Source organism: Archocentrus centrarchus, chromosome 4 (assembly GCF_007364275.1).
Source record: "Archocentrus centrarchus isolate MPI-CPG fArcCen1 chromosome 4, fArcCen1, whole genome shotgun sequence".
Lineage (NCBI taxonomy): Eukaryota > Metazoa > Chordata > Actinopteri > Cichliformes > Cichlidae > Archocentrus > Archocentrus centrarchus.
In genome coordinates this window covers 16,540,027-16,564,181 of record NC_044349.1, presented here as the reverse complement: position 1 = coordinate 16,564,181, position 24,155 = coordinate 16,540,027, and the positions used below count along the sequence as shown (strand labels likewise).

At 40.5% G+C, this 24,155-nt stretch overlaps 1 protein-coding gene across 6 annotated transcripts in view; it reads left to right on the top strand.

Annotated features, from left to right (window-relative positions):
- Positions 1 to 3,211: 3,211 nt before the first annotated feature.
- The window catches only part of ephb3b (eph receptor B3b), a 56,779-nt gene continuing 35,835 nt past the window's right edge, over positions 3,212 to 24,155 (top strand). For all 6 annotated transcript variants that reach the window (XM_030728145.1, XM_030728143.1, XM_030728141.1 and 3 more), the window contains exon 1: positions 3,212 to 3,919. In XM_030728145.1, the coding sequence (XP_030584005.1) occupies positions 3,856 to 3,919 (64 nt within the window). In that variant the 5' untranslated portion in view covers positions 3,212 to 3,855. The remainder of the gene's footprint in view (positions 3,920 to 24,155) is intronic.

The window sequence follows — 24,155 nt, the reverse complement described above, 5'->3', positions numbered from 1 at the left end:
GTATGTGCATTGCTGAATGTTTTCAGTACTGTGTAGTTTTACTGTAACCATTCAAAAGTTCCTGGGAAAATTCTCGATCAGTCATCAGTTGGACCCACACACTATAAAACACGGACAAATAACTCTCCATAAGTTTTGTAAAAAAGAAAAAAAATCAAACCATATTTCTAAAGTTCAGGGCCTGGATTTATTAATGTGGAAAAAGACACCCCCTCCTCCCAAGTGTGTTGGTTTATATCAAGACTGTATTTATAGTTTGACACATTTATCTTTATTTTTTTAACAGTGCAAAACATTAGGGTTCTGGAAGGCTTGCTGTGGCACGCTTTTGCTTATCATAGACCAAGATTTCTGCCCCATGATCTTCTGGGGGAAAAAAAATCAAACCTGAAACATACTACTAACAAAAGTCTTTAAAAATAAATAAAACTAATAATTTTAAGGTTATAATTAAGTTTTCTTTGCTGTGCAAAGTTGCTCCTCATTTCTTGACAAGAGAAGTTAGAAGCACATAAAAGTAACAAAGGTGGTAGTCATGAACTTGCTTCTAGTTGCCCATTAATAGCAACCAAGCAGGAGAGTCTGGGCTTCAGTGGCTTTTGGCAATGAAACGACTTCTTTGAATCCACCACAGATCCTTCTGCCCACGTTCCTGAACTTATAAAATGATTTTCTTTTCAAATGGTCTATGTCCTTGTGAGGTATACATGAATTCTTATGGGAAATGGACAAATTTTGTATCAGTGAGCCCTAACCCATAATATATGGAGCCATTAATGCCAAATAAATTTCACTGCACAGTAATATCTAATCTTTTTCTTGTAAAAACAGAAAGTGTGCGTTCTGGTGTAATCAACTTTTATTTCTTTCACATTCACATATATATATATATATATATATATATATATATATATATATATATATATGAATGAATGTCTGTTCATTCATATAACCCGATTATGAAAGACATGGTTTTCTTTCATGAAAGAAATAAAGTGTGTGTGTGTATATGTGTTTGTGTGTGTGTAAGATAATTTTACAGTTTTTTCCCCACATTTGTGAAAAAACAGTAAAAGATTGAACGGTAGGCGCGTGTAATTTACAGTTGAATGGTGACTGGGATTTACAGGCTAAAGGGATCTGCTGTTGTTTAGATTTGCTAGGTAAAATCCCCCCAAACAATGACAAAATGTCTAACTTCTAATTTCACATAAGCCAGCTCAGAGATACACAATACAAAATAAAATACTGATGTAATCATCAAATAATTTGGAATAAATGTGTTGACTTTAAATGTATTCAATTGTTTGTTGATGACAACAGCAAATTTATATTCCACACATTACCCCAAATCTGGAAAATGAAGTCTTAAAATAAATAAATGTTTATTTTTTATTATTATATATTTTTTTTACCAGCAACCCCACTAACAGTGGCGACCCTAACACACACCGGACTCTATGGTCACATCTGTCTGCCTGCAATTCTCAGGATATGGCAGACAGTCATTTTACAACTTTACACTAATGGTGACAAACCACTCATTTAGCTTCACGCTGGCTTCACTGTGTACCATCGGGAGTGCTATTATTTCCCCGCAGAATAAACCAGTGTAAGCAACATCACTTCTTTATTTCCAAATACATCAAAGAAAACATTATTTAACATCATAAACATTGTAGTAATAACACTGTAGTCGACGTCTGCTCTTTATTTGCCCAGTATGTAAATGTTCACTGTTGCCACCTATGCTTTAGCTTGGTTATACATTTCTAAAATAGTAAATGCATCAGGAAATTATTACTAAAATAACAAACTGGACAAAGTTTTACTCACCGTCAAAGTAAATACGAGTGTCCTATAATTAGCCAATAGATCACGGGTTTTTTGTGTAAATGACCAAATGACTATTTCCGTTCATTTAAAGTGCTGTAATGACCTCTAAAACTGACAAATGGTACATAAAGGAAATTATTTCCCTGTGAGAAAAGAAGCGACCTTACTTCCGACAGGAATGAATACTTTTGGCAACCCCATTTAAACTTTGTTTACTGGTGTTTTGAGAATAAAATAACATAATAATGTAACTACTGCAGATGCGGGGAGATTGAGGAGAAAAGCTCTAAAAGCCAATCCGTGACAGATGCCCTTTGCTTAACTCATCCAGGGAAGAGGAAAAGTAAATAGTAGCTTGATGGTCCCCGAGGAAACAAAAACCGCTGCTGGCAACATTTTTGCCCGACCAATTGAGTTAAATGTCTCATTGAATTATAAACACAAAGAAGCGATTTACATACGGGGGGCTGTTCACTGCTCAGCTCAAGTAAAGGCGTCGCTTCTGTAAAAGTTTCTTCGTTTCTGATATTTAAATCTTAAAGAAAACGCCGATGCAGAGGTTTCCGAAATCGCAATTTGAAGAAAACTTTTATCACATACGTTCCTTTCGGATTCTAGTCTTTAAATCGCTTTTTATTTATGTTTATACCGTTTCAAATAAAGACTCAGGTGGAAAATAGATGGCACCGGACTTCAAAACGGGCGAGTTACTTTTTTTATATTTGAGAAAAGGAAATATTAAGTGACCACTGGAGATTTCTCGGAATGTTTAAGTGCTCTGGAGTCATATAGTTGAGGAGAAATAAGTTTTAACCACAGCAAAACCTTTATTCCATTCATCGAAACGGGAGCGACCCGCAGGGGGGCGCTGTGTGTCCATGCTTTTGCATAGGCTTGGAGCCCTAAAGGAAAGTCAGTGACCCGCTGCAGAAAAAAAAAGTAGGTAAACTAGAATTAAAAATATCAACTTAACAAAGCTGCCGTCACACAAGATTGTTAAAGCTATGCAAAAATGCCTTTTATAAGTTGTCACTACGTATTCAAACATCTGGAAGAGACGAAGAGAAAATCGTTTACTGTGTTGCCTTCATTGTAGATGTAGTAGAAACAAAGAGTGCTCCGGGAATAAGTAAAAATGCAGAGATGCACCCTTGTTTTAAGCAGACAAAGATTTCATTTTAGGATAAATGTGAAACTAAATGATTGTCAAGGTAGACTTTTTCCGTGCAGCTGCTTCAAGCCTAACCCCTCCTCTCGGTCCCCCCATAGGTCTCTCTCTCTCTCTCTCTCTCTCTCTCTCTCTCTCTCTCTCTCTCTCTCTCTCTCTCCTCTCCCCTTATTCATCCACCGCCTTGTGCTTCATTCCAGTGCACAAGCCGAGCGAAACAGACGGTTTACGCGGCAGCCAAAGCCGATAAATTCGCTCAGGGAATAAATACCTATAAACCGCGGCTGTTTCCTATAGGAATACCACTTGACGCACGTGAGCGTGCACGTACGGGACTATACAGCATGGTTCTGACACCACTGCCGCTATCTCTGCTTCTGCTCTGACCACAGAGAAAGTCTTTGGATTTCTCCGAGAAGCCTGGCATTTCTCTTTTACTGACTATCATCCAAATGCTGTTGGAAATATTCTCCGGATGGTGACCACGGACTGGACTACCTGTTTTCAGATAATTCGCTCAATGCGAAGGGAAGGGACTGTAAGACTTGCGCCTGTTGTCTTTCCTCTGGTTTAATAAGGCACTTTGGAGATCACTAAAAAAAAAAAAAAGAAAGAAAGAAAAAGGGAGAAGGGCTGACATATTCGCACATTTTATATCAAAGGTGTTATTTCCTCTGAACTCTCACCTATATGCGTTTTTGGTGAATGGGGGTAACTCTGGTCCTGGAGGTTTGACACAGCAGGGACCGGGACGGGACTGGGTGCGTGGAGCGTCGGATCACCCAGGATTGTATTCCCTGCTCACTCTCTCTCTGTCTTGGGTCTATTTACATGTCAGACCTGACCGCTTTATGACAATGGATTACTTTCTGCTTTTATGCAGCCTCTTGCTGCCTGTGGTGTGTGCCGTGGAAGGTAAGAAATTTTACTGTTCATAAGGTATTATGTTGCAGGCTTCCTAAAGCGTAATATTTCTCCATACCAAGCGAGTCCTCACCCGTGCCTCTTAAAGGCTGGGCACTGCACCCTGGGGCTCATGTAGCTGTACCCAAATTCATCATTTTCTATCATCCTCGAATTAACGTTTCATTTTGGAGGGGACCATCTGGCTGGTTTTTAGGCGTCTCTAATGGTATTACTGACTTTTTAGGCAGCGAGACGCTGTGGTCGGTACAGGATTCAATTGTTATGCGTCCACGAAAGCTCATCCATTTCAATGAGAGTTGTGTATTCTTTTTTGGAACACGGGATTGTGCGGACTGCTAGTGCTTTCTTTGTCACTTAAGGACATTAGCTCCACACTGTATCTCACCGGGGAGTCGCGGCTTCCCCCAGCACTTTCCCCAGGTCAACTGCGTGCAATTTAGGGCTGCCTGAGTGTGTGGCCTTCTGACATCTGGACTAATCATATATTTAAGTGCACTTCTAAAGAAGAAAAAAGTAGATCGTAACCCACATTAAAAAAAAATAATAATAATAATAACTCGACAGTGCTCTATGCCATTTAGTAAAGACATTTTGCAATTGATGAGTTGTCCCTTATCTTCACAGTAATTAATTGTATCCACTTTATCAAAGGTTATTATTTTATTATTTTTGTATTATTAACGTGACATAGATTGGTTATATGCAGTTATATTTTTACCAGTTTCCTTTGACAGCTCATCTGTCTTTGCTCGGTGTAGATGTTTGCAGTGCGTAAAATCAATGAGAAATTCCATCTGTCCTTTTCCCAGCGATGTAACCGACAATCCCGCTCTTCTGTCACATCTTCCCTATATACTTCGTTTCACTCTGCGATGTTTGGGAATTAAAAATACGGAGTAGTGGAAAGAAGGTTGAAAGAGGCCTAAAGCTTGAAGCATGAATGTCGGAGCCCAGGCGAGGCTCCCGGTTGGTTTGTGATGCCAGTAGGAAAGTAGGACAGTGGGCCACTGGCTCACCGAACGCGTCTCACTCTCTGCTTATTTCTTCACCTGTCCACATAATGTCAACTTTTTACATTTTTTCTCAAAAACTGAGAAAAAAACTGTTATTGCTGATAGATTATTTTTCAAGGTACAGTTTACTTTGTTTTTCTGCCGACTTGTCACCGATTGTTTGAAATAAACCCAGCTTTACACAAAGAATAAACTCGCCTATTGTAGACACACGGGGCCTATGCTAAAAAAAAAAAAAAATGACAGCAGACTTCACTGAAAGAAGACTTTATTGATTTATTTAACTGCAGTGGAAAGTCATTTCATCAGCTAAACAAACATAAATTATTCTAAATGAAGATTGTTTTACAACCTGCCACCTCCCAGCTCACTCTCAGTGTATACTGTTCATAATTTAAGAAATCCTTATGCATGTTTAATATCCCACACTCTTTTGAACTCTTCGTGAAATCATTATTCTGATTAAACTGCTTTCCACTCAGTAATATTTGCTCGTTCAGGACCTAGAGTCAAAACTTACTCAGTTACTAAGAGTGAATTTAATGATAATATAGTTACATGTCAGGTGCATTACGTTTTATTTATCTACTCCCACACAACAGGAGACCAAAGTTAGCTGCGATTAAAAACAAAAAAGAAAGCAGGAAAAAAAAACAGAACAACAACAACAACAACAAAAATTATTGCTATACAAAAGTGGTCTGTTGTTGCTAAAGATCTTTTATTGAAATAATCAAATTCTACTACATTAGAATTCTAATAAACTTATTCTGAAAAAAAAAAAAAAGTTGCGTCTCTATTTTCCAAATGAACCTTGAGTCCCTCTCATTGGCCCCTGCACCTCACCGGACCCCAGTGAGGAACCACTGACTTAAAACATATGGCTTGAATGGATGAGTGGATTCTTGTTGTGCAAAAGTTGTGGGCTACAGAGGCGGACACAGAGAGTGAACAGGGAAAGGGAGACAGGGAACGAGAGAGGGCTTGGTCTTAACAATGGTAGCAAGTTTTCTTCGCACGGGCTTGAAGTTGATGTATTTTTGTTAGAACAATCTATTCCCTACCTAAATGATGCCATAAACTCTGCTCGACTGACCTGGCTGGGGGTTTACCTAAGCTTGTAATACAACCGGATGATTTATGGCTGCTGCTAGGACTTCTTTCTAGGATATATGGGTTTATGGAGAGTTAGGGAGAAACAAGCGCCCTGGTGGAGGACGTTTGCCCAGGTCCACTGTGCGCCTCTTAGTTCCCGGGGTCACGCTGGCCGCGGAAAAGGCAGTTAATTATTTCATTATTTTCTTTCTGTCCCTCTTTTTGCTCCTTTGGTTTCACATTTCATATTTAAACAAGGATGTAGCGTAAAAGTCACCCCCAAGGTCTTCAGTACTATAAATTAAGTTTATTTGTAATTGTGTAATTATGGGACAATTAAACCCAGGGTTTCTGAGTTCTCCGTGGTAACATCAGCACTAAACATTAATCTGAATCCTCATTCAGCATACCTCATTTAACCGATTGGGTGTTTGATGTGGCGCACATGAGGCACGTAAAACATGATGAGTTGTTTTCTTGCTTTTTAAAATGTATCTATTTATTTTTTGGCTGGAGCTGGTTATTCTGTTGTTTTCTGTTTGTGTTTTTGTTTGTTTGTTATATGGCTCTACACAAAACCTAAAAGTTGTATATTTTCTTGAATTTTACATCATATTTGTTATGTGTTTCAGTATTAAGATGGTTAAACGTCTTGATTGTAGCGTTTGCTCCAGACCAGCAATTACATTTCAGTAGTTTTCTGTTAATATTAGATAAAATCATTAGCCTGTGTTTCTGTCAAGGTTGAGTAGTGCTCTGGCGTTTAGGCTATTCCACGGTGGGTGCTTCAATGGCCTTGAACTTTGAGGTGCTGGCAGTGTGCTGTGGAGACAAACTGTGTCGATAATTGTACTCCTTAGTGCGCGGACGTTTGGGGAGGAGGAAGAAGGCACAGAAAAACAGGTATGAACGAACTCCCGAATGATATTCAGGACAGGCCAACATAACCCGTGTCTTAAGAGAAGCCTACATGTTTTCTTCTTCTTCATATCGTTATTAAGATTAAAAATGCATCAGCCGGTATCCGTTTGTGTTTTCATTTAAACTCAACTGGAGTTACTTGAACACTTTTTTTTTTTTACTAAATTAAAACAAGCAGTTTGTTTTATGGATAGCTGAAACCGTATAAACAGCGACAGAGGGTTCCCCGCTCACATTTTTTCTGCTATTTATGGCTGTGTATTTCGAAGAGTGATTACGCACAAGCAAGGGCTTTGTAGCGCACATGTTTATGTTTTTATGTGGGTGAGATCACACCTCCACGGGAGCTTTCCTGTGCCTGTTTGCAGTTGGCACGTTTCTCATCAAACTCTCTCCCGTGATTTATTCTCGCTTTTTTTTTTTTTATTTCCAGCAGGGGAGTCCCCCTTGTCGTCATTATATATATATATATATATATATATATATATATATATATAGTAAGTTCCGTCCGTACCTGTCCATACCGTAAACGCCATCTTTAGGTAAGCGTTATTTTAAGGAAATATTGAGTGAACGCGCGCTGCCTTTCTCCATCCCTGTTAAGGTCATGTGGCTGCTTAATAGTTTTCACGTTATCCGTGTATAGGTTTGAGGCGACCGCATCTTGCTAAAACGCAATTGCCCTTCGTAATAAAGAGAGTAATTGGGCCATTTTGCCCGGCATTGGCTGTCCCAAGGCCTTCATACAGTAAGCTTTTTTTTAAGGGCGCAGCCTCAGCCTGTGTGGCCTGAGCTGGACTCACAGTGAAGCAACTAAGTCAAACCTTTCCTCTGGAGACCGTCTACACAACATTCAAAAGCAAATTACTGAGCAAATCTATTTAAGGCTGCTATTGAAGTAACAAAAAGACATATTAGTGACCCTATGGTGCCTATCACATAGACCATTGAAAGGCTAAGTGGATGTGGTGCTAAAGGGGCCTGAAAGTTAATTTGCAATATAAAAGCGGCAATTCTACTAATAAATCATTCTACAAGGGGATCTATCTATCTATCTATCTATCTATCTATCTATCTATCTATCTATCTATCTATCTATCTATCTATCTATCTATCTATCTATCTATCTATCTATCTATCTATCTATCTATCTATCTATCATAAAAAGATATGTAAGATATATAAAAGATAGACACACAGATGGACCCCCCCCCCCACACACACACACACACACACACAACACGGGGAATGCTGAAAGTCTCAATTAATGCGGTCTTATTGATCTAACCATTCGGCTTTGCTCAGCCTTTTGAAACTACGGGTTCAGATTTGATTCGGAACACTGTCTAGCTTTCCTCCTGCTAAAGGCAATTACCAGTCATAAGGATAATTATATCGCCTGAATCAATTGGCCCGATGAAGGAGGACTCTCCCTGTTGTGCAGTATACCCTAAAATGTATTTCAAATAGTAGCAACTACAATAATAATAATAATAATAATAATAATAATAATAATAATAATAATAATATAATAATGCTACAAAATATATGTTCAGCAAATGTATAAATATATTTGATACATTATGAAACAATTATTTATTTTATTTTTTTATTTTATTTTGGGCTCTATCTCTCATTGGTAATGTAATGAAATTCTACTATTCTCTTCAGAATTGTATATTGTATATTGGCACTGCATAATGAGCTCCTCATTTATAAATTTTTCAGCGTTTCAAACTACAAATTAAAAGCAATGATAAACTCATAAGAGACAGTTCTGCCAGTCAATCGTCCAGTCGGCCAACAGGGATCCCAGACAGTCTGCAGGTCATATGCTAGACTGGAGCCATGTTGAACAGATGTATTCTGACATAGGTTCAGATTGGCGTAAGGCACTCAGGAAGAAATGGGGAGTGGATGATGACATGTAGGGAGTTGGAATATGATGGTACAGGGGGACCAGTCTGGTGGTTTTCAGGGTATGGGGCAGATTTGGATCAGCAACCCAGAGGGCAACAGAGCTGACAGACTTTACAGATGCAGCAGGCCTGCGGGAACACTTGTGCAGACCGAAGGATGGTTCATGGCTCTGACGGCGGCATGGAAAGATTCACCGAGCTGGAATTTCACATGCGGACAAGCAGCAGCCATGTCAGGCCTGCGTGAGCCTTCATATGCCAGGAAGTGGATGATCAAGGATTACTAATGAAAATAGGGCAACGAGTATGCAAATAGGGATGTAGTCAAAACTGTATTTTTTTTTTCTTTTTTGAAGCACTACGCTGAAGAATCATTGTTGAACATGAAGCTAAATATGACACAAGGAGTGCCATCAAGTCACTTTTACTAAAGTTGTTTAGGTCTTTACAATATGATGGTAGGGAGTAGCTTTGCTTCCTCTTCAACAAAATTGTACTGTTCAAGAAATATTACTAAAATTATTACAGGAAAATAATAGTTTCTCAAGGCTGTGACTAGTTTGCCTTAATATTTAGTTGCAATAATCCTACTAAGCAGTGTATAACATATCAATGGCTATGTTTATATCTACTTTAGATTCACCAAATATTTATATTGGGGATGTACACAACACTGTTAATGAATGACAGTGCCATTAGTCTAGTTTATATAACGTGAAATATTTTTCAGCAAAGAAACACGATAAACACGATGGCACGAATATATTCGTATATGATGTTGAAATGAGTTTATCTTACTCACATTGTTGTTGTAATGATTTTGTAGTTATATATCTATGCTCATATAAACAAGCACTTGTAAGTATTCAGAACTGGCACAAGCTATATGAGAGGTGGTCACAGGTTTTTATTATATTATTTTTTTAATGGCACACAAAATGTGTATGTACCGGTTTTGTGTATGGCATCCTTGCATATGGCACTGTGTGCACAGTCTGTCCTGGTCTCCAACAGAGGGGCCTTGTGGGATGGCAGGTCTTTGACACTCTGTGGAGAGCAAGCAGGGGAGGGTGAATGTGTCTGGGCCAGCCCACCACACAGACACACTGCTGCTGTCTATAGTTAGCCAAGCAGAACACAAGAGAAAGAAAAAGAGACACACACAGACACAGATACAGATACAGGGAAAAGAAAAGAAAGCAACGAGAGATTTTTGACTTATGAGGAGTACAAGATGTGTAGTGCATCTACAGGCGAGGAGTCTGTTTGGGAGGTTACAGGGGTCAGGGAGTGTTTGTGTGTGCACCGCTGGGGGTACAGTATGTTTGTGTGTTCACACTCCACTGATGTTGATTTTTTTAAAAAAAAAGTGATATAATGACTGCATTGAGAGATGGAGACACTATTTTATTCATTAATAAGAATTTAGGTCAAAGCCCTGCGATGCTGCTGATTTTTGAATGAGAATGGAGATTTAAAAAAAAAACAAAAAAACAGAGCTATTATTCTAATTGTACTCCTTTCATAAGGGAAAAAATTTAAAAGAAATTCTCCACTGCATGTATAGTATTCCAAACTTTTGCAGAACCTGTTCACTCTTGTCATGGAAAGGCCTAGCATATTAACATTTTAATGTATGTGTGGATGGTCGTTCATCACTAAATTGACTCCAAAAGGGATATTCCCACTCCGGGTCCTTACTGAACTATAGTAACGACTTGAATATTGTTAAATAATGTTAACTTAATAATAATAATGGCCGTCTGAGTTGATATTTTATAGGTTCGGCCCGTGCCTGAAATTACGTTAAATGGACGTTAAAATGTCCATATTATAGGTGAGTTACTATCTGCTATGCTTTCCACCCACATTCAACCCACGTCTTGTGACCCCTATCAAGAGGTCATGAGGGGTCTCTTTGTGTGGCTTTGATGTGGGGCTCACTACCTAAGGCTAGTCTTGTTCATTCTCAACAATAGGTGAACAATCAAGGCCCAGGGCTCATCCTATCCCAGTGGAGGAAAAAAATATGAAAGAGGATGGAAATTTAGAAAGACAAACTTGAGCAATTTTTTCAAGGTTTATGTATAAAACGCACAAACAGACCACATCTAGAGCACAGCTGGTGAGTGACGTGTGCGTGACTCCATTTTGTCCCATATGGCTAGTCTGTAGATGAGCGGTGTTTGCATGTAGGATCTGCTTATGAGAGACATAAGCACGTATGCACGAACAGCTAATATGCCGCTTGCTTCTTGGAGAGTCAAAAAAGACAGGGATTGAAGGGTGGAGTTTAAAGGAGCAGACTTCTCTTTGCAGTAGTTGGATCCACCTCAGGGCATCCTCCAACCATTTCTTTACGAGCCACAGGCTCTTGTAACAAATTTTTGCCAATGGAGCAGAAAGAGATCTTTGATATTTGTCTTTGAAAATGGCTAGTTACATCTGTCTGGAGAGTGGACACAGCTGTAAAACAGCGTGCCTTCAGGGGGAATAAAGGCCACATTACCTGGTTTCAGCCTTTGCTGGCCTTGTTAAATGTAAAAAGAGAAATGCAGGAAACGGGGAAGGAGATTTCTTTGTTGAGTTTAACCATAGCTGGGTGGTTAATGGTAAGACATTTTGTGGCAGACAGCCTAGCTCCAGGCCCTATTCCTTTCAAGAGCGGGGAAACAGCTTTTGCTAATTTTCAAATAGCCATCCTGAGCAAGCCTATGTGTGATGATAGGCAATGCTTCAAAGGAACAGCTGAGGTCAAGACTGATGTGATGGGCTCAAATGTTCACTGTAATTAACCATAATGCATGTGTGAGAACAGGAGTGTTTGAATGGTGTATATTTTACTTGGTAAGAGGTCTGTGCTGGAGTATTCCTGTTCACGTTAAGTACAGTGCTGCAGTAGACCCATATTACAACTTATTGTGTCCCACTTCTCATCCTTGGTGTGAAAAACACTCACCACCTGCACTTCAACTACACTTCACAAAATCCAGGAAGACTAAATATTAAATATTTCTCCCTTTTTCTTCTAGTCTTCTTGAGAATATCAGCAAGTTTAACTAGACCCCGGCTCTCTTATCAACAGTTTATTCCAATTCATTTTGAGCATCACACTCTTCAGCACAGCTCACACAGGGTGGGTGAAACCAGCACATTTCAGTGACAGAAGCAGCAATAACATGTGACCTAATGTCCATATATTTACATAATCTCCATAGTTCCACACTGCAGCCTCCCCTCAGACACTGCCAGCTGTGGGGAGCATTTATTTAACCTCAGCTCACAGAGTTTCAGTGACACTGTGACTTTTATGTTTTAAGTGAGTACAATATTTAGAGGACGCTGAAGGAAAGGTCAAAAAGAGCCTTAAATGACTGTTATAAAAGTAAACATCTCATGAGCGCACTCTTGCAAATGTGGAGGTGTTGCTTTTGGCATGTTGTTACTCAGATGGTCCTAACACCTGTCCATTTGGTAGAAGTGTCGATAGCATATAGCTATAAAGTGGTGTGTGTGTGTGTGTGTGTATGCGGCGTAAGAAGGAAACAGAGGCCACCCTGTGGTTTTGATATCAGCTTCAGTCATCTCACAAAGCTGGTGTTTCACTATTAGAGGAAACAGATTTTTTTTCCCAGTATACTTTTTCCCTGCTTTTTTTTTTTATTGTACACAGGAACTGCTTTCAATGCATCCACACAGTATCTGTTAGTAAACACTGCAATTTGACAACACTGCAAAATCAAATGATGAACGTTTGTATATACCATACAATTTTAAATGCATTTCGGTATCCTTGTACCACCTTGCCTGTTTGACACGGTGGTTGCTAACTGTGATTTTAACAGGGATTTGACAAAGTGCTGTGAAACACTAATTGCAATGAGCCAGATGAAAGCACCAGACAATATAGGCTGACCCCCTCCCTCTGTGCCAAGTCAGGCCATAAACAGCTTCCCCTTCCCCTCTTACACCTTAGGGAAATCCCTTGTGACCTCTCTCTCTCTCTCCCACACACACACACACGCACACACACACACACGCACACTGAACACACGAGCAATGACAGTTTCTTAATCACGCAGCTGTACATACATGTGTGCACATTACGTCTACCCAATGCACATGCACACAAACCCCACAAAATCTTGATCCTTACACCTGATTCTTAGGGTCAGAGCCCACATCTACATTCATTCACTCTTCTGCTAATGAATCAATCAAGTGGTTCCATTCATTTCATTTCTGTCAGACCCAATCGATCAGCCTCTTTCTTCCTGTCCTAACAAAGCAGCAGGGGACCTCGGAGATTGAGGGGAGAAAAAGGGGCTTGAAACATCCAGACAGTTCAAAGACTCCTCATTTATTTTCCTCTTTGGTTTCCTAGAACTGTGGTTTGAGAGTGTGCAGGAGTGTGTATGTACTGCATGTATGTGAAATAAAATAGAGAGAAAAGATTAAAAAAAGATGAAGCTAAAGTTTATGCATGGTATCCAGTGTTCCTCTCACCTTTTGTAAGGCTCTGAATTTAGCACTGCGGATTCCATTGACACTGGAATGCAATAGCAGATAGAAGGTAGCAATGATGCATAAACTAGTCTACACTCCTCTGGAGTTTGAGCCTCTAACTTGGCTAGGGGAGCAATGTGTTTGGTGAGTCCAACTCTCGCCACGCTCCACTCCCCCACTGAGTCAAAGTCAGAAAGGTTATGATTTTTTTTTTTTTCAAGCCCCTCAAAGTTTAAGCTGTGCGTGTGCAAGGGCATGCAGAGTGAGAAAGAGAGGCAGGCCAGAAGGGAGGGTTCAGAGGGTTTTCATTTTCAAACCCCACTTAGTTCTGTTTATTGGGCTGCCAGTTCATTTTAAAAGGTGTTGAGCGAAGCAACTAAGCAGGCCAGAGGTTGTAGGGAGCCTGAGTTTTTGTTTTTTGTTTTTTGGATGGTAGTGGACAGCTAGGCAGCAAAAGAACAGATGGAAGAAGAGTGGAGAGGTGAGCACCAGAGCAGCAGTATGCTTTAAGAGATCCATCTGAGCAGAGCAACTAGCATCTAATTTGGAATATTGCCAATAATCTATCAGCAGTCTTCACTACACAATGCTATTTTCTCTCAGGTACAGGACTGCACCAGGGACGGGAGATCCATTGCTTCCCATTAGTGCCTTTCGCTAACTCTTATCCTCACTCTCTGTATCTTGAACGCATCCACACATGAAGGAAACAGGCTTTATGGGTCCGCCAGTGGCTTTTTTTAATGAATGTGACAAATGACCCACTGCTAATCTTTGGAAACAGTGGGACAATTTCTAAATGCAATCTCTGATATTATCAGAATGAGAGTCAATGAAAAATGAAACAAAATACTTAGAGTTCAGTAATAGGCAAAGGAAGAAAATCCATCCATTCATCCATTTTCGTGCACTTATCCAATTCAAGGTCGAAGTTGGGCTTGAGACTATCCCAGCTGTCCCAACTGGGTGAAAGACAGACTACGCCCTGGACAGGTTGTTAGTCCATAACAGGGTTTTCAAACTACAACTAGAGCACGAGTTAGTCGGGTACCAGAATTTTCCATGTATTCTAGGTCCTTCCATATATTATCCCACCATACAGCTTCACTTCTTTGTCAAGTGAAAGAGGATGAAACCTTTAGGTTAGAGGCCTTTCACCTTGTTCATTTGCAAGCCTTGCTTTTAGCCTATGATAAGCACCCCATGTTACACTGTCTTTTAGTCCTTTCTTTCATTATGTCATGCTTTTTACTGTGGTTCTGCCCTCTGACCTTTTTCAGTTACCTCTTCTGTGACTGCAGCTTATCACACTTGCAGTAGGCCCTAATTGCAGTATTATTTTCCACTGCCTGTTATCTCATGCCCTTGTGATATCAAAATCCCAACAGCGACAGTAAGCAGCTGGGAGACAGATGCTGTTTACTACTCGGAGACCCATTGTTGTTGTCTACTGTTTGATAAGGTCTTGATTGTCAAGATGACTTCCCCCCGTTGTCTGTAGAGAAAAGGTCTACAGTCAAAAAGGTATGGTGAATGCATACCACCTCCACTCATTCCACTGACTGAAACAGTTTCCTGTATCTCACAGAAACCAAATGGTGCTCTGTGCACAGAAAGTAGAAACAAAGAAAAAAAATGCTCAAAGCTTAATGGTTACATGACGATCTGACACTTTTCATGACACACTTTTTTCCCCACAAAACACGTTCTTCACCTGTCACCGCTTTAACAATGTAAAAGATTAGCACAGAAAGAACGACTACAGTAAAGAAAGACAGTAGCATCTCACTGGGCTGTAACTTAATATGTTGCTTTAGGTGGCAGAGGGTTTCTAAATGTGAGTTGCAGGAGGTGTCTGGGTTTTAAATACCAAGGCAAACAGCTCAGAGTGTGAAAACAATTGGCAAAGACATGAAAGTGTGAGCAAGAACACACACACACGGGGGTCAGATAACCCCTGGCCAGATGGGGATAGCCGTGAACACAGGAGAAAGGTTGTGTGAGCGGGTGGGGGGTTGACTGTTTATGGCACCAGTGTCAGAAAAGGGATACGAAAACATTGCCCTGTGTGCCAGTTTTGGCCTCTGTAAATCCCCCAGGGTGCAGGAACTAAAAGGATGGTGATGATTGGGGATTCCATTTGGCTTGCTATCAATCAATGCCACCAAGATAGACAGGATTGCTGCCGATAGCCCATCCTTGCAACCAGATTGGGTTTGTGCCTCTTGGGATTCACGCCCTTTTTTCACGCTTTGTTAATTAAGCGACCAAGCTGCCCCTGCACTTACTTATTTATGAATCTTGGCTTCGACCGGTACTGGAAACTGCTTGGTCTCCCCTAATTAGTCTCTCACTAATGGCCAGGCTTCCAGACAATTTCAAACCACTGACCCCCATTTTGTTTACGCACACACCAAACCATATGACCTTGACGTTATGCAACCCATGTTGTCTGGTGTTGCGTTTCTGTGGTGCTGAATAAAGTGCCCCACATGGGATAATGAGGCGACACTTAAAAAAAATCAATTTCCTTCTCCATCTGTCTAAGTAATTCCTCACCTGTTCATTAACCCAAGAATAGAGTACTCTGGATGTGTTGAGCCTTGACAAGAAGAGAACCCGAAGAAAGAAAACAAGAAGCTTCATGTTGGTGAAATATTAACACTTTCACTGTACACTCAGGGAAAGAAAGGCTCAACTCTCGCATGATTAATTGATAGTATTATTGTCTTTTAAACCTTGCTGCAAACATGGAAAAATTCAACAGCTTGCTGCTGATTTTATATAACCTTATTGATCAAAGTAAGCCAACAGCATGACATCATTTCTATAAACACAATCGTGCAATTACTTTAACTACCAATCAGTCCAGCGAACACCCTGCCCCAAAGCATTTTTCTCTTTCTTTTAGTGGTGTAGTCACTGTTCAGGGTCAGTAAGCTCATCCACTGTGGCCTTGTGTGGTGTGGTTTGAATCACATAAACACTGGTCCCAAGTCAAATTTACTGGCCAGCAGTCCTGGAGATTCATTTGTATTCTTCCCACTTTGGCTGGTTCAGGGTCAGGCATGATGACTAATCAGGTCAGTACCGATCCACACCCTGCGGTCAGAGCACTACCAACTCCACCTAGCTGACTTGGACCACCAAGTGGTCCAGCTTGTGTATTTGTGCTGAAGGTAGATGGAACACACATGAGCTGGATGGAAACAAACTGATATTTTTGGTGCATCTCATTTCCCATGTCTCCAGTTGTGGGGAAAAACAAACTTTTACCTCATTCTTGTTTATTCCCTTCAGATTTTATCGCCAAAGGCCACAACAGAACTGAACCCAGCCAAACACATGTGCTAATGGGTGAGCTTAGGCATAAACAGTGGGATTGTTATTTTTTTTAACTAGCTAAGTTTGCCACAGGCTGTGTTATAAGTATCACAATAATGCAGGTGGGAATGTAGGGGAAACTTCTGGGTTAGTTATAAAAAAAAGTTAACTATTGCTTGACTTGGACAACCCAGGCAAAAAACAAGCTTTCTGTTATTTGTGTGTATCTGAAAGCAATTACATTTGCCCATTTATATATTTAAAGAAGCACAGGGAGAAGTGAATGCATTAAATCTGTTACTCTCCTCGTTGTAGCCCAGTGATTATGTGGTAATTAATCTAACCTACTATCTGCCTAACCCATACCCATACCCATGCCCAGCCCTAACTTAAACTTAACCTAATTTAATCACTTCAGAATTCAACAATGTAATTTATGGCAACTTTGATTTTCATATCCCCAAAATATGACTAACTCCTGGAACACGCTGATGCACATCCATGCCAAACTTAAATCCATGTTTTAGATACAGGAAAAACAGTGTGTGCGTGAGCTGTGTGTGCTGTGTGTCAGCACATTAATAAATGGGTTCCTGGCTGCCTTGTGACCAGAGCTACTGTGTGTATGTATAGGTAGTGGTAGTGTGGGGTAATTGGCGACACCATGCTCCCTCCAAACTGCAAGGTTTAGTTACACATCAATGAAGGGTGAATAATACATTAGCTAGGGTAGTGCATGTCCCTCCTACATATCCCAAGAGAAGAGGGGGGGTGGCGAGGTAGGCAAATGACAAAATGAAAAATATCATAAATTGGCTAGAAAAGATATTTAACCCAAAGCTCCCCATTCCCCGACTTATTTGTCATCTACACATCTTCAGCCACAACATCTAAGCTCAGTCTACCTTGAACGTCCCTATTTCAGGTAGTTCCCTTACTTTGCTTGTCCTGACGTGCAGCCAGTTTCTTTCTTTTTGATTGAAAGCTCCTAAAACAGGACACCTTCAGATGAAAGCGGAAACGAGGCATAAAGAAGCTTGGGATTAGTTGGGCTTGCTCTAGTGTGTCAGGGTTGTTGAGTGTTGATGCAAGTGGTTCTGTTGTCATGTTGCAGTTATTTAGGGAGAATCTGAAATCTCATTTTGCCTTTGTGTTGACCTGCTCTGTGTGTGCAAGGCCTCTGCATTTTGGGACTTCTATCTTTGCCAGTCTTTGCACTTGTGCATGTGCATATGGGTGTATGTGTGTTACTAACTGCTGTATGATTTATTCCTTCTTTCTCTGGTGTTGCTGTCTGGCCCCCTCTGTGTGTCATGCCAATGCACAGAGGTCTTTATGTAATTGAAGAGGGCCTCTGAAAGCCCCCGCCATATGGATACCAACAGCCTTGGATGGCTGTCTGTCTGTCCATCCGTCAATTTCTTTTTAATTGCCCAGCGCCAGGATTCTGTGCTGTGACTATCTATTGAGTGGTTTCTCAATAGGTTAAATACATTAATATGTAATAAGGTTTGGGACCTCGACAATCCCAGACCATGAGATTGACCAGATAATGCTGAGCTGGGCTGAGGATAAGGGGTGCAAATGTTCAAATGTGCAAATGCAAAAGTTTTAGTCTGGCTTTAACTTTCCCTCTCCTAACGTCGTCATCCCTTTCTGTTTGACATGTCAAATCTTTTTTAATGTAAAGTGCAGGTGACTGGATATATGTTGTCATTATTTCTCATAAATATATGTTCTTGGTAATAAATAAGACTATGAATAAAATACATTCTACAGAGATAATGGAACCAGAACATTTATATTGTTTGCAAGATAAATGATATTGTTTTGTGTCCCTTTGTACTAGGTTTAAGGTTAAAGGTTGCCTTCACAGTGGTGATTTATTTAACTAAATAAAAAATGCTAAAAATGTACTGAACCAATCTAAAAGTCATTACTTTCAAACAAACTCTCCTACTGTGAGCCTTTCATTCATTTCCATGGCCTCACACCTTGATAGTTAGATGACCTTTTTGGGGGACTCAGTTGTCATAGTTATATAGTTCATGTTTGTCAGCCCCCCCTTCTCTGCTGTGACATTAACAAAAGGAACACTTGGTTAATATGTAATTGTAACATGTAAGGTTAAGCAGATATTAACAATGACACTGCCATGTTTGCAGATTTTTGTCACCTCTAAAGCTTTCTCTATGCTTTTTTTTTTGGCTGGTTCATTACTGGTGCTTTTAGCTGCTAAAGAGGCAAAGTCCATTTGCACAGAGGAGGTCTAACAAGTCAAGTTATTACAGCAGCCAAGTGTGAGATTAATTAACTTAGTGGCGATTAAGAATAAGGGGCCAGCAAGATTCTTGGTGGCAGCAAGGGGAGGGAGTGAGACAGAGATAGAGAGAGAGAGAGAGAGAGCTTCCACTCCAAAACAGATGAATGTGATTAATCTCACCAAGAGTACTATTTGTAAGAATGTGGCATAGAAAAACAAAATATCCATAAATAATAATAACAGGCTTTCTTCTATACCTTTTATTCTAAGTCATTGGTGCCAGGAAACAAATAAAGACATATATCTGCCACTGCTATCTTCCGAAATAAAATAAAGTCCGGCACCCAGAATGGATACATAAAGCCCTTTCAGTAATCAGTCTGCCACTGTTTGCCATCAGAAACTATTAATAGTTGTTCATAATGAAAGCACAGCAAAGGTTGTCCGAAACGAAGTTGTCCTGAGCAATGCTGCTGTCCCGGCTTTGCGGAGTTGAAGCACGAGTTACTGTGACGCTGCAAAGGAGGCTAGTTAGTGATAGCTATCAAACCAAGCTTATCTAAAAAAAAATACATAAAATGACTGCTGCCTTATCTCGAAAAGTTTTTCAAATTACGGAGAAGTTGATGCCTTCCGTGGTAACAGCATGTCAGCATTTGAATCTAATGTGTAGCCACTGCAGCATAAGAGATTTAGAGATTGTGGTCATTTTGCGTATTTCTGCAAGGCCAGGGTGAGCTGGCAAAGATAGAAATGAAAGGGAGTGGTAGCCACGTGTGTAAAGGTGAGAGAATCACAGGGGCGGGGGGGGTTGAGGGGGAGAAAAAGGACAAAACAATGTAGCTGACCTAACCAGTTTACCTTGCCTGGTGTTGTACACTGACAGTATCCGGTGCGTGAGTGCATCTGGGTCACTGTTCCTGTTTGTATTTCCAGTGCTGCGTGATACATTAAGGTTTCTTTTTTGCTTAAGGAACCACTCCCCAGCTAGTGTGTGAGGGTATAAAGAAAAACAGAGCATTGAAAGAGCGTACTTTTTTGTGATCTTTGTGTTTATGGATTTGTGCGGCTGTTACAGAAAGGGTGTGTGTGTGTTTGTGTGTGTGTGTGAAATTGTGCCAGTCATAGGTCTCCAGTAGCCTGGCCTGGCTGGTTGCATTCCTGACTTTAACTGCACTAACCTCGCTTTTGTTTCTCCGTATCTTCGACCTGAATGGCAAATGACTGGGCAGCCAGGTAAAATGTAACAAAGCCTCTGCCTACTGATGACAGAGGCACCCACAAGCCAGTGTCTTCATGTCACCTGTTTCATCCCTCCTTTTTCAAAAGTAAAAATAAAGTTGTGGTGAGGGATGATAGGGTATAATTACTCATCTTTAAAATTCCCCATCCGCCATTTTTCATCTTTTCAATTTTCATTTTTTATTCACAGGTAAATGAGGGCATACCTGGCAAATTAACATGACTGGCGGTGATAAGTGACTTGATAATTATCTAGCAACGTCTTCATAAATCATCGGCAGGTGCTCGATGAGCCAAAAGACAGCTCTCGCTTTGACTAGCTGGAATCCCTGCTAACAGGGTAGTCCCCAGCTCTATTTTGGTTTTGTTATTTTGTTTATGCTGTCTGTGAAAGTTTCCGAGGAAAAGCAGAAAAGAAACAAGCAAACCTCAAAAGCCATTGGTCTCTGCCACCGCAGTGTTTTTTAAACTGTTTTAAAGTAATTGGAAGCCACTGGCATGTGGAAAATGTGGACCGCTTTGGGGCTTTGCCCCTTTACTGCAGACGCACAGGCAGCTGTTCCGGGTGTAACAGGAAGTAGCCATCTTTAATTAGATTCAATGCAACCATTACATGCTGCACAGGAAAGTGCAGTGTAAGATGACCTGATATGTTGGCAGATGACTGTATTAGCAGAGACTGTATTAACAGAAACAATGATAGAGAGCGAGAGAGAGAGTGTGTGTGTGTGTTTGCTTGCGTGTGTGTGTGTGTGTGTGTGTGTGTCTCAGAGAGTTAGAGAGTGAGGCCATGTGTTTGTGAGAGAGACTCAGTGGCTGTTGATACAGAATGGCAAAGCTGGCTGCTAAGCCCTTTTCTTGTGGTGCTCAGCCATTCAAAAAGCCACGGCTTTTATTCAAAGCCCGGTTCCAGCTCTTTCTAGGCTACACCCCCAGTGAACAAACAGGATTTGTGTGTGTGTATGTGTGTATTTGTGTGCATGTGTATAAGTCTTAATAACATGTCTCATTTTCTGTTTGTATGTATTGCCGATAATGTGTATGCATTAGCATTATGTAAGTGTATGGTTTGTGTTCCCCTGTGTTTGCGTTTGTTGAGTCAGCCATTGCTGACACACAAAATTGTCTGAAAACTGCTATTAAGAGCTGTGAGGGAACTACTCACACACAACCTGCCTGCACAGGCTGCACAATAGCCCATCTCCTAGTGAACAAAAGGTGTGTGTATATTTGCATGCAGTTGTGTATGTTTATGCTTCCAGTACCACCGGGACAGTCAGATAATCAACAGCTTCCACCTATACAAGCAAGTACTTATTCATTCATACAGGTGTATTTCAAACACTGTTCTCAGCACCAATGAAATATTTCTATTGACATTCACCTATAGATTCCCCAAGGGCACGTTGCTGCTATCACAGTTTCATATTTGGCTTCGAAAACTGTGCTGCTACCATCTGTACAGACTGATACCAGAGTTATCAAGTTGTTATGAATGGATGCCTTGGTTAGCAAAGGGCAGTGGAGCAGAGGAAGGCAAGTGAGGAGAGAACAGAACAGAGAAGTACAGCAGTGAAGTACTAGACAATGACTCCCTGGGCAGCAGTAAGGCAATGAGCCCATCAGGCTGCATGTTAAACACAGACACTTAAGGCAGACACACAAACATACAGAAGACACTCTAGTTGTGTACATGCACACAGTCGCACTTTGTCTCTGAAGGCGACAGCGTGTTAGCATGCCAGCAACACAGTGGCAAAGAAAAACGTGCAGGGGCTGTGGGGAATATAAGAGAGCATGCAGCAGCTCTCCATCCTCTCTCTGTCTCCACCCCCCCCCCGCCTTGTTACCTTACTGGCCCCTCTTGCCTTTCATTCCCATCTTTTTCTCTGCTTTGCACCCCCTCTCTTTGTCTATACTTTGAATATCTCTTCCTTTCTTTGCATTCCCATCTCTTGCTCCTTCTTCCCTGACTCCTGCTCTCTCCCGTTTCTCATTCTCTCTGTCTGATTTTACTGAATTCCATTAAGACTTACAAGCAATGCCAGTATGAATGAATGTGCACCAAATTACTTTTTTTTTTTTTTACATCAAAAATGGCCGCACCCAAAACTGCAAATCATTTTCTCTCTGATTTTGCTTCCTCACTCCATCTAGTTCTCCTTCGCATATCTCAACAAATAAAACAATGTTCTTTTATTATTTTCTCTGTGCTTTACCAGACTGCTGGGAGGTCCCAAAAATTCAAGAGAATGCACATATTCTATTTTTTCCACTGATCATTCTTCTTTCACTTCCTTTTGCAGCTGCCATGGACATTTCAACATCTTAACATTGCTGCAAACACTTGTACTTGTTGCTGTGATCCAGGGTGTCTTGCAGTTTCTGAACAAATCTTACTGGTCTCACAAAATAACACACAGAATATGCCGAAACAGTGCTGAGGGATTGGTTAAGATAAAATATAAGACCCAACTGATGGCCGAGAAAGCCCTAGATATGCTGTGCTAAATGTGGCTTGGATAGGCGTAGCAGGGAGCCCTGACTCTCGCCTGTCACAGTGTTAGCTTGGCCCACTAATACTCAAAATTCCATAGAGAGCTGGAGGTGCCAGGTGAATTTCTGCTTATATACAGACACACACAGGCAGACAGTCCAAAAACACAGATGTCTTCTTTTTATACCTGCCTCCCCAACCTATAGTGAAAAGAAGTAGACAAACATATTATAAGATTTATATGACTTATATTGTGATTTACTTATAATGCAGCCACTTTCACGTTAAGGTATGACTCAAATTAAGGTCTTAAAGCGGCCACTTTCACAAGTCATGGTGTGAAATATATAAGTTTAATAGGAATTATAGATTAAAAATTCATTTTCATTGGCCTTATCCCCTCACTACAGGATTTACCAGGCAAAGGTTCAAATCTGAGAGCACTGCCAATCACCCCACCTCTCTACTTTCATGTTTCTTCCTTTCTAGATAAACATATAAAGAGGCACTTCTTGAATAGGTCAGTTATAAGTTAAAGCATATGGACATGTATCTGTTTTATTATGTTGCTTGTGTTGCAGCTGCACAATAGTTGGTCTATCGTTTGGTTCATAAAATCCAAATATTGTGTTAAATCATTTCTGAAATAGTGATTTTATTTTAAAGCTTTTATCTTATGCACTGTTTGCAGAACTGCACAGCATGTGTTTTCTCTTGCTGTCTACTGAGATGCCCTTGAGCAAGGCTTTGAACCCTTTCAGACAAAGGGAAGCTTTGGTGGGGGGAAAAAATGCCTAAATAAAAGTATATTAGACAGTAAAAGTAAAAAATAAGTGCGTTTGAAAGATAATTGACATGCCGATGCTAGAAGATATGTTGCCTGTTTCTTATTTTGGTGCGTATCAAAGCAGTCTTTTTATAGAAGTTTGACGTGCACTGCTACATGTGTTCATGTGCATGAGTAAGTGGTGAATTTGTTTTACAGTCTAGTAAATCAATCAGAGCTCATTTGGGTCACAGTTTTACTATATTGTGTTTTGAATATGAATCGTATTCCAGGTATTGCCCCCCACCCCCACAGGTGCACGGGGTAAACACTAAATGAAATCAACAGCTATAGCGAAGCACACGCACACTCCATCATACACAACCGCGTAGACATAAAAAGACAAATTACTCCATCCAGCTTCCCTACTCACCCAAATACAGAGAGAAGCACATATACAAATACCCACAAAATTCAACAAGGAGAACCATATTTCCATACGCATGACTTTGAGGTAAAAGTGAACCTGCTTGTCACTTGCTTGTATTTTTAAGTTTCAGCCAGCTGAGTCATTTGCCAGGAAATCTGATGATTGCATCTAGGCATCTCACGCAGAGGCACACACTGCACAGTTCACCCGGTTCTCACATTCAGCCATCTAATTCATGGCTAGAGAGC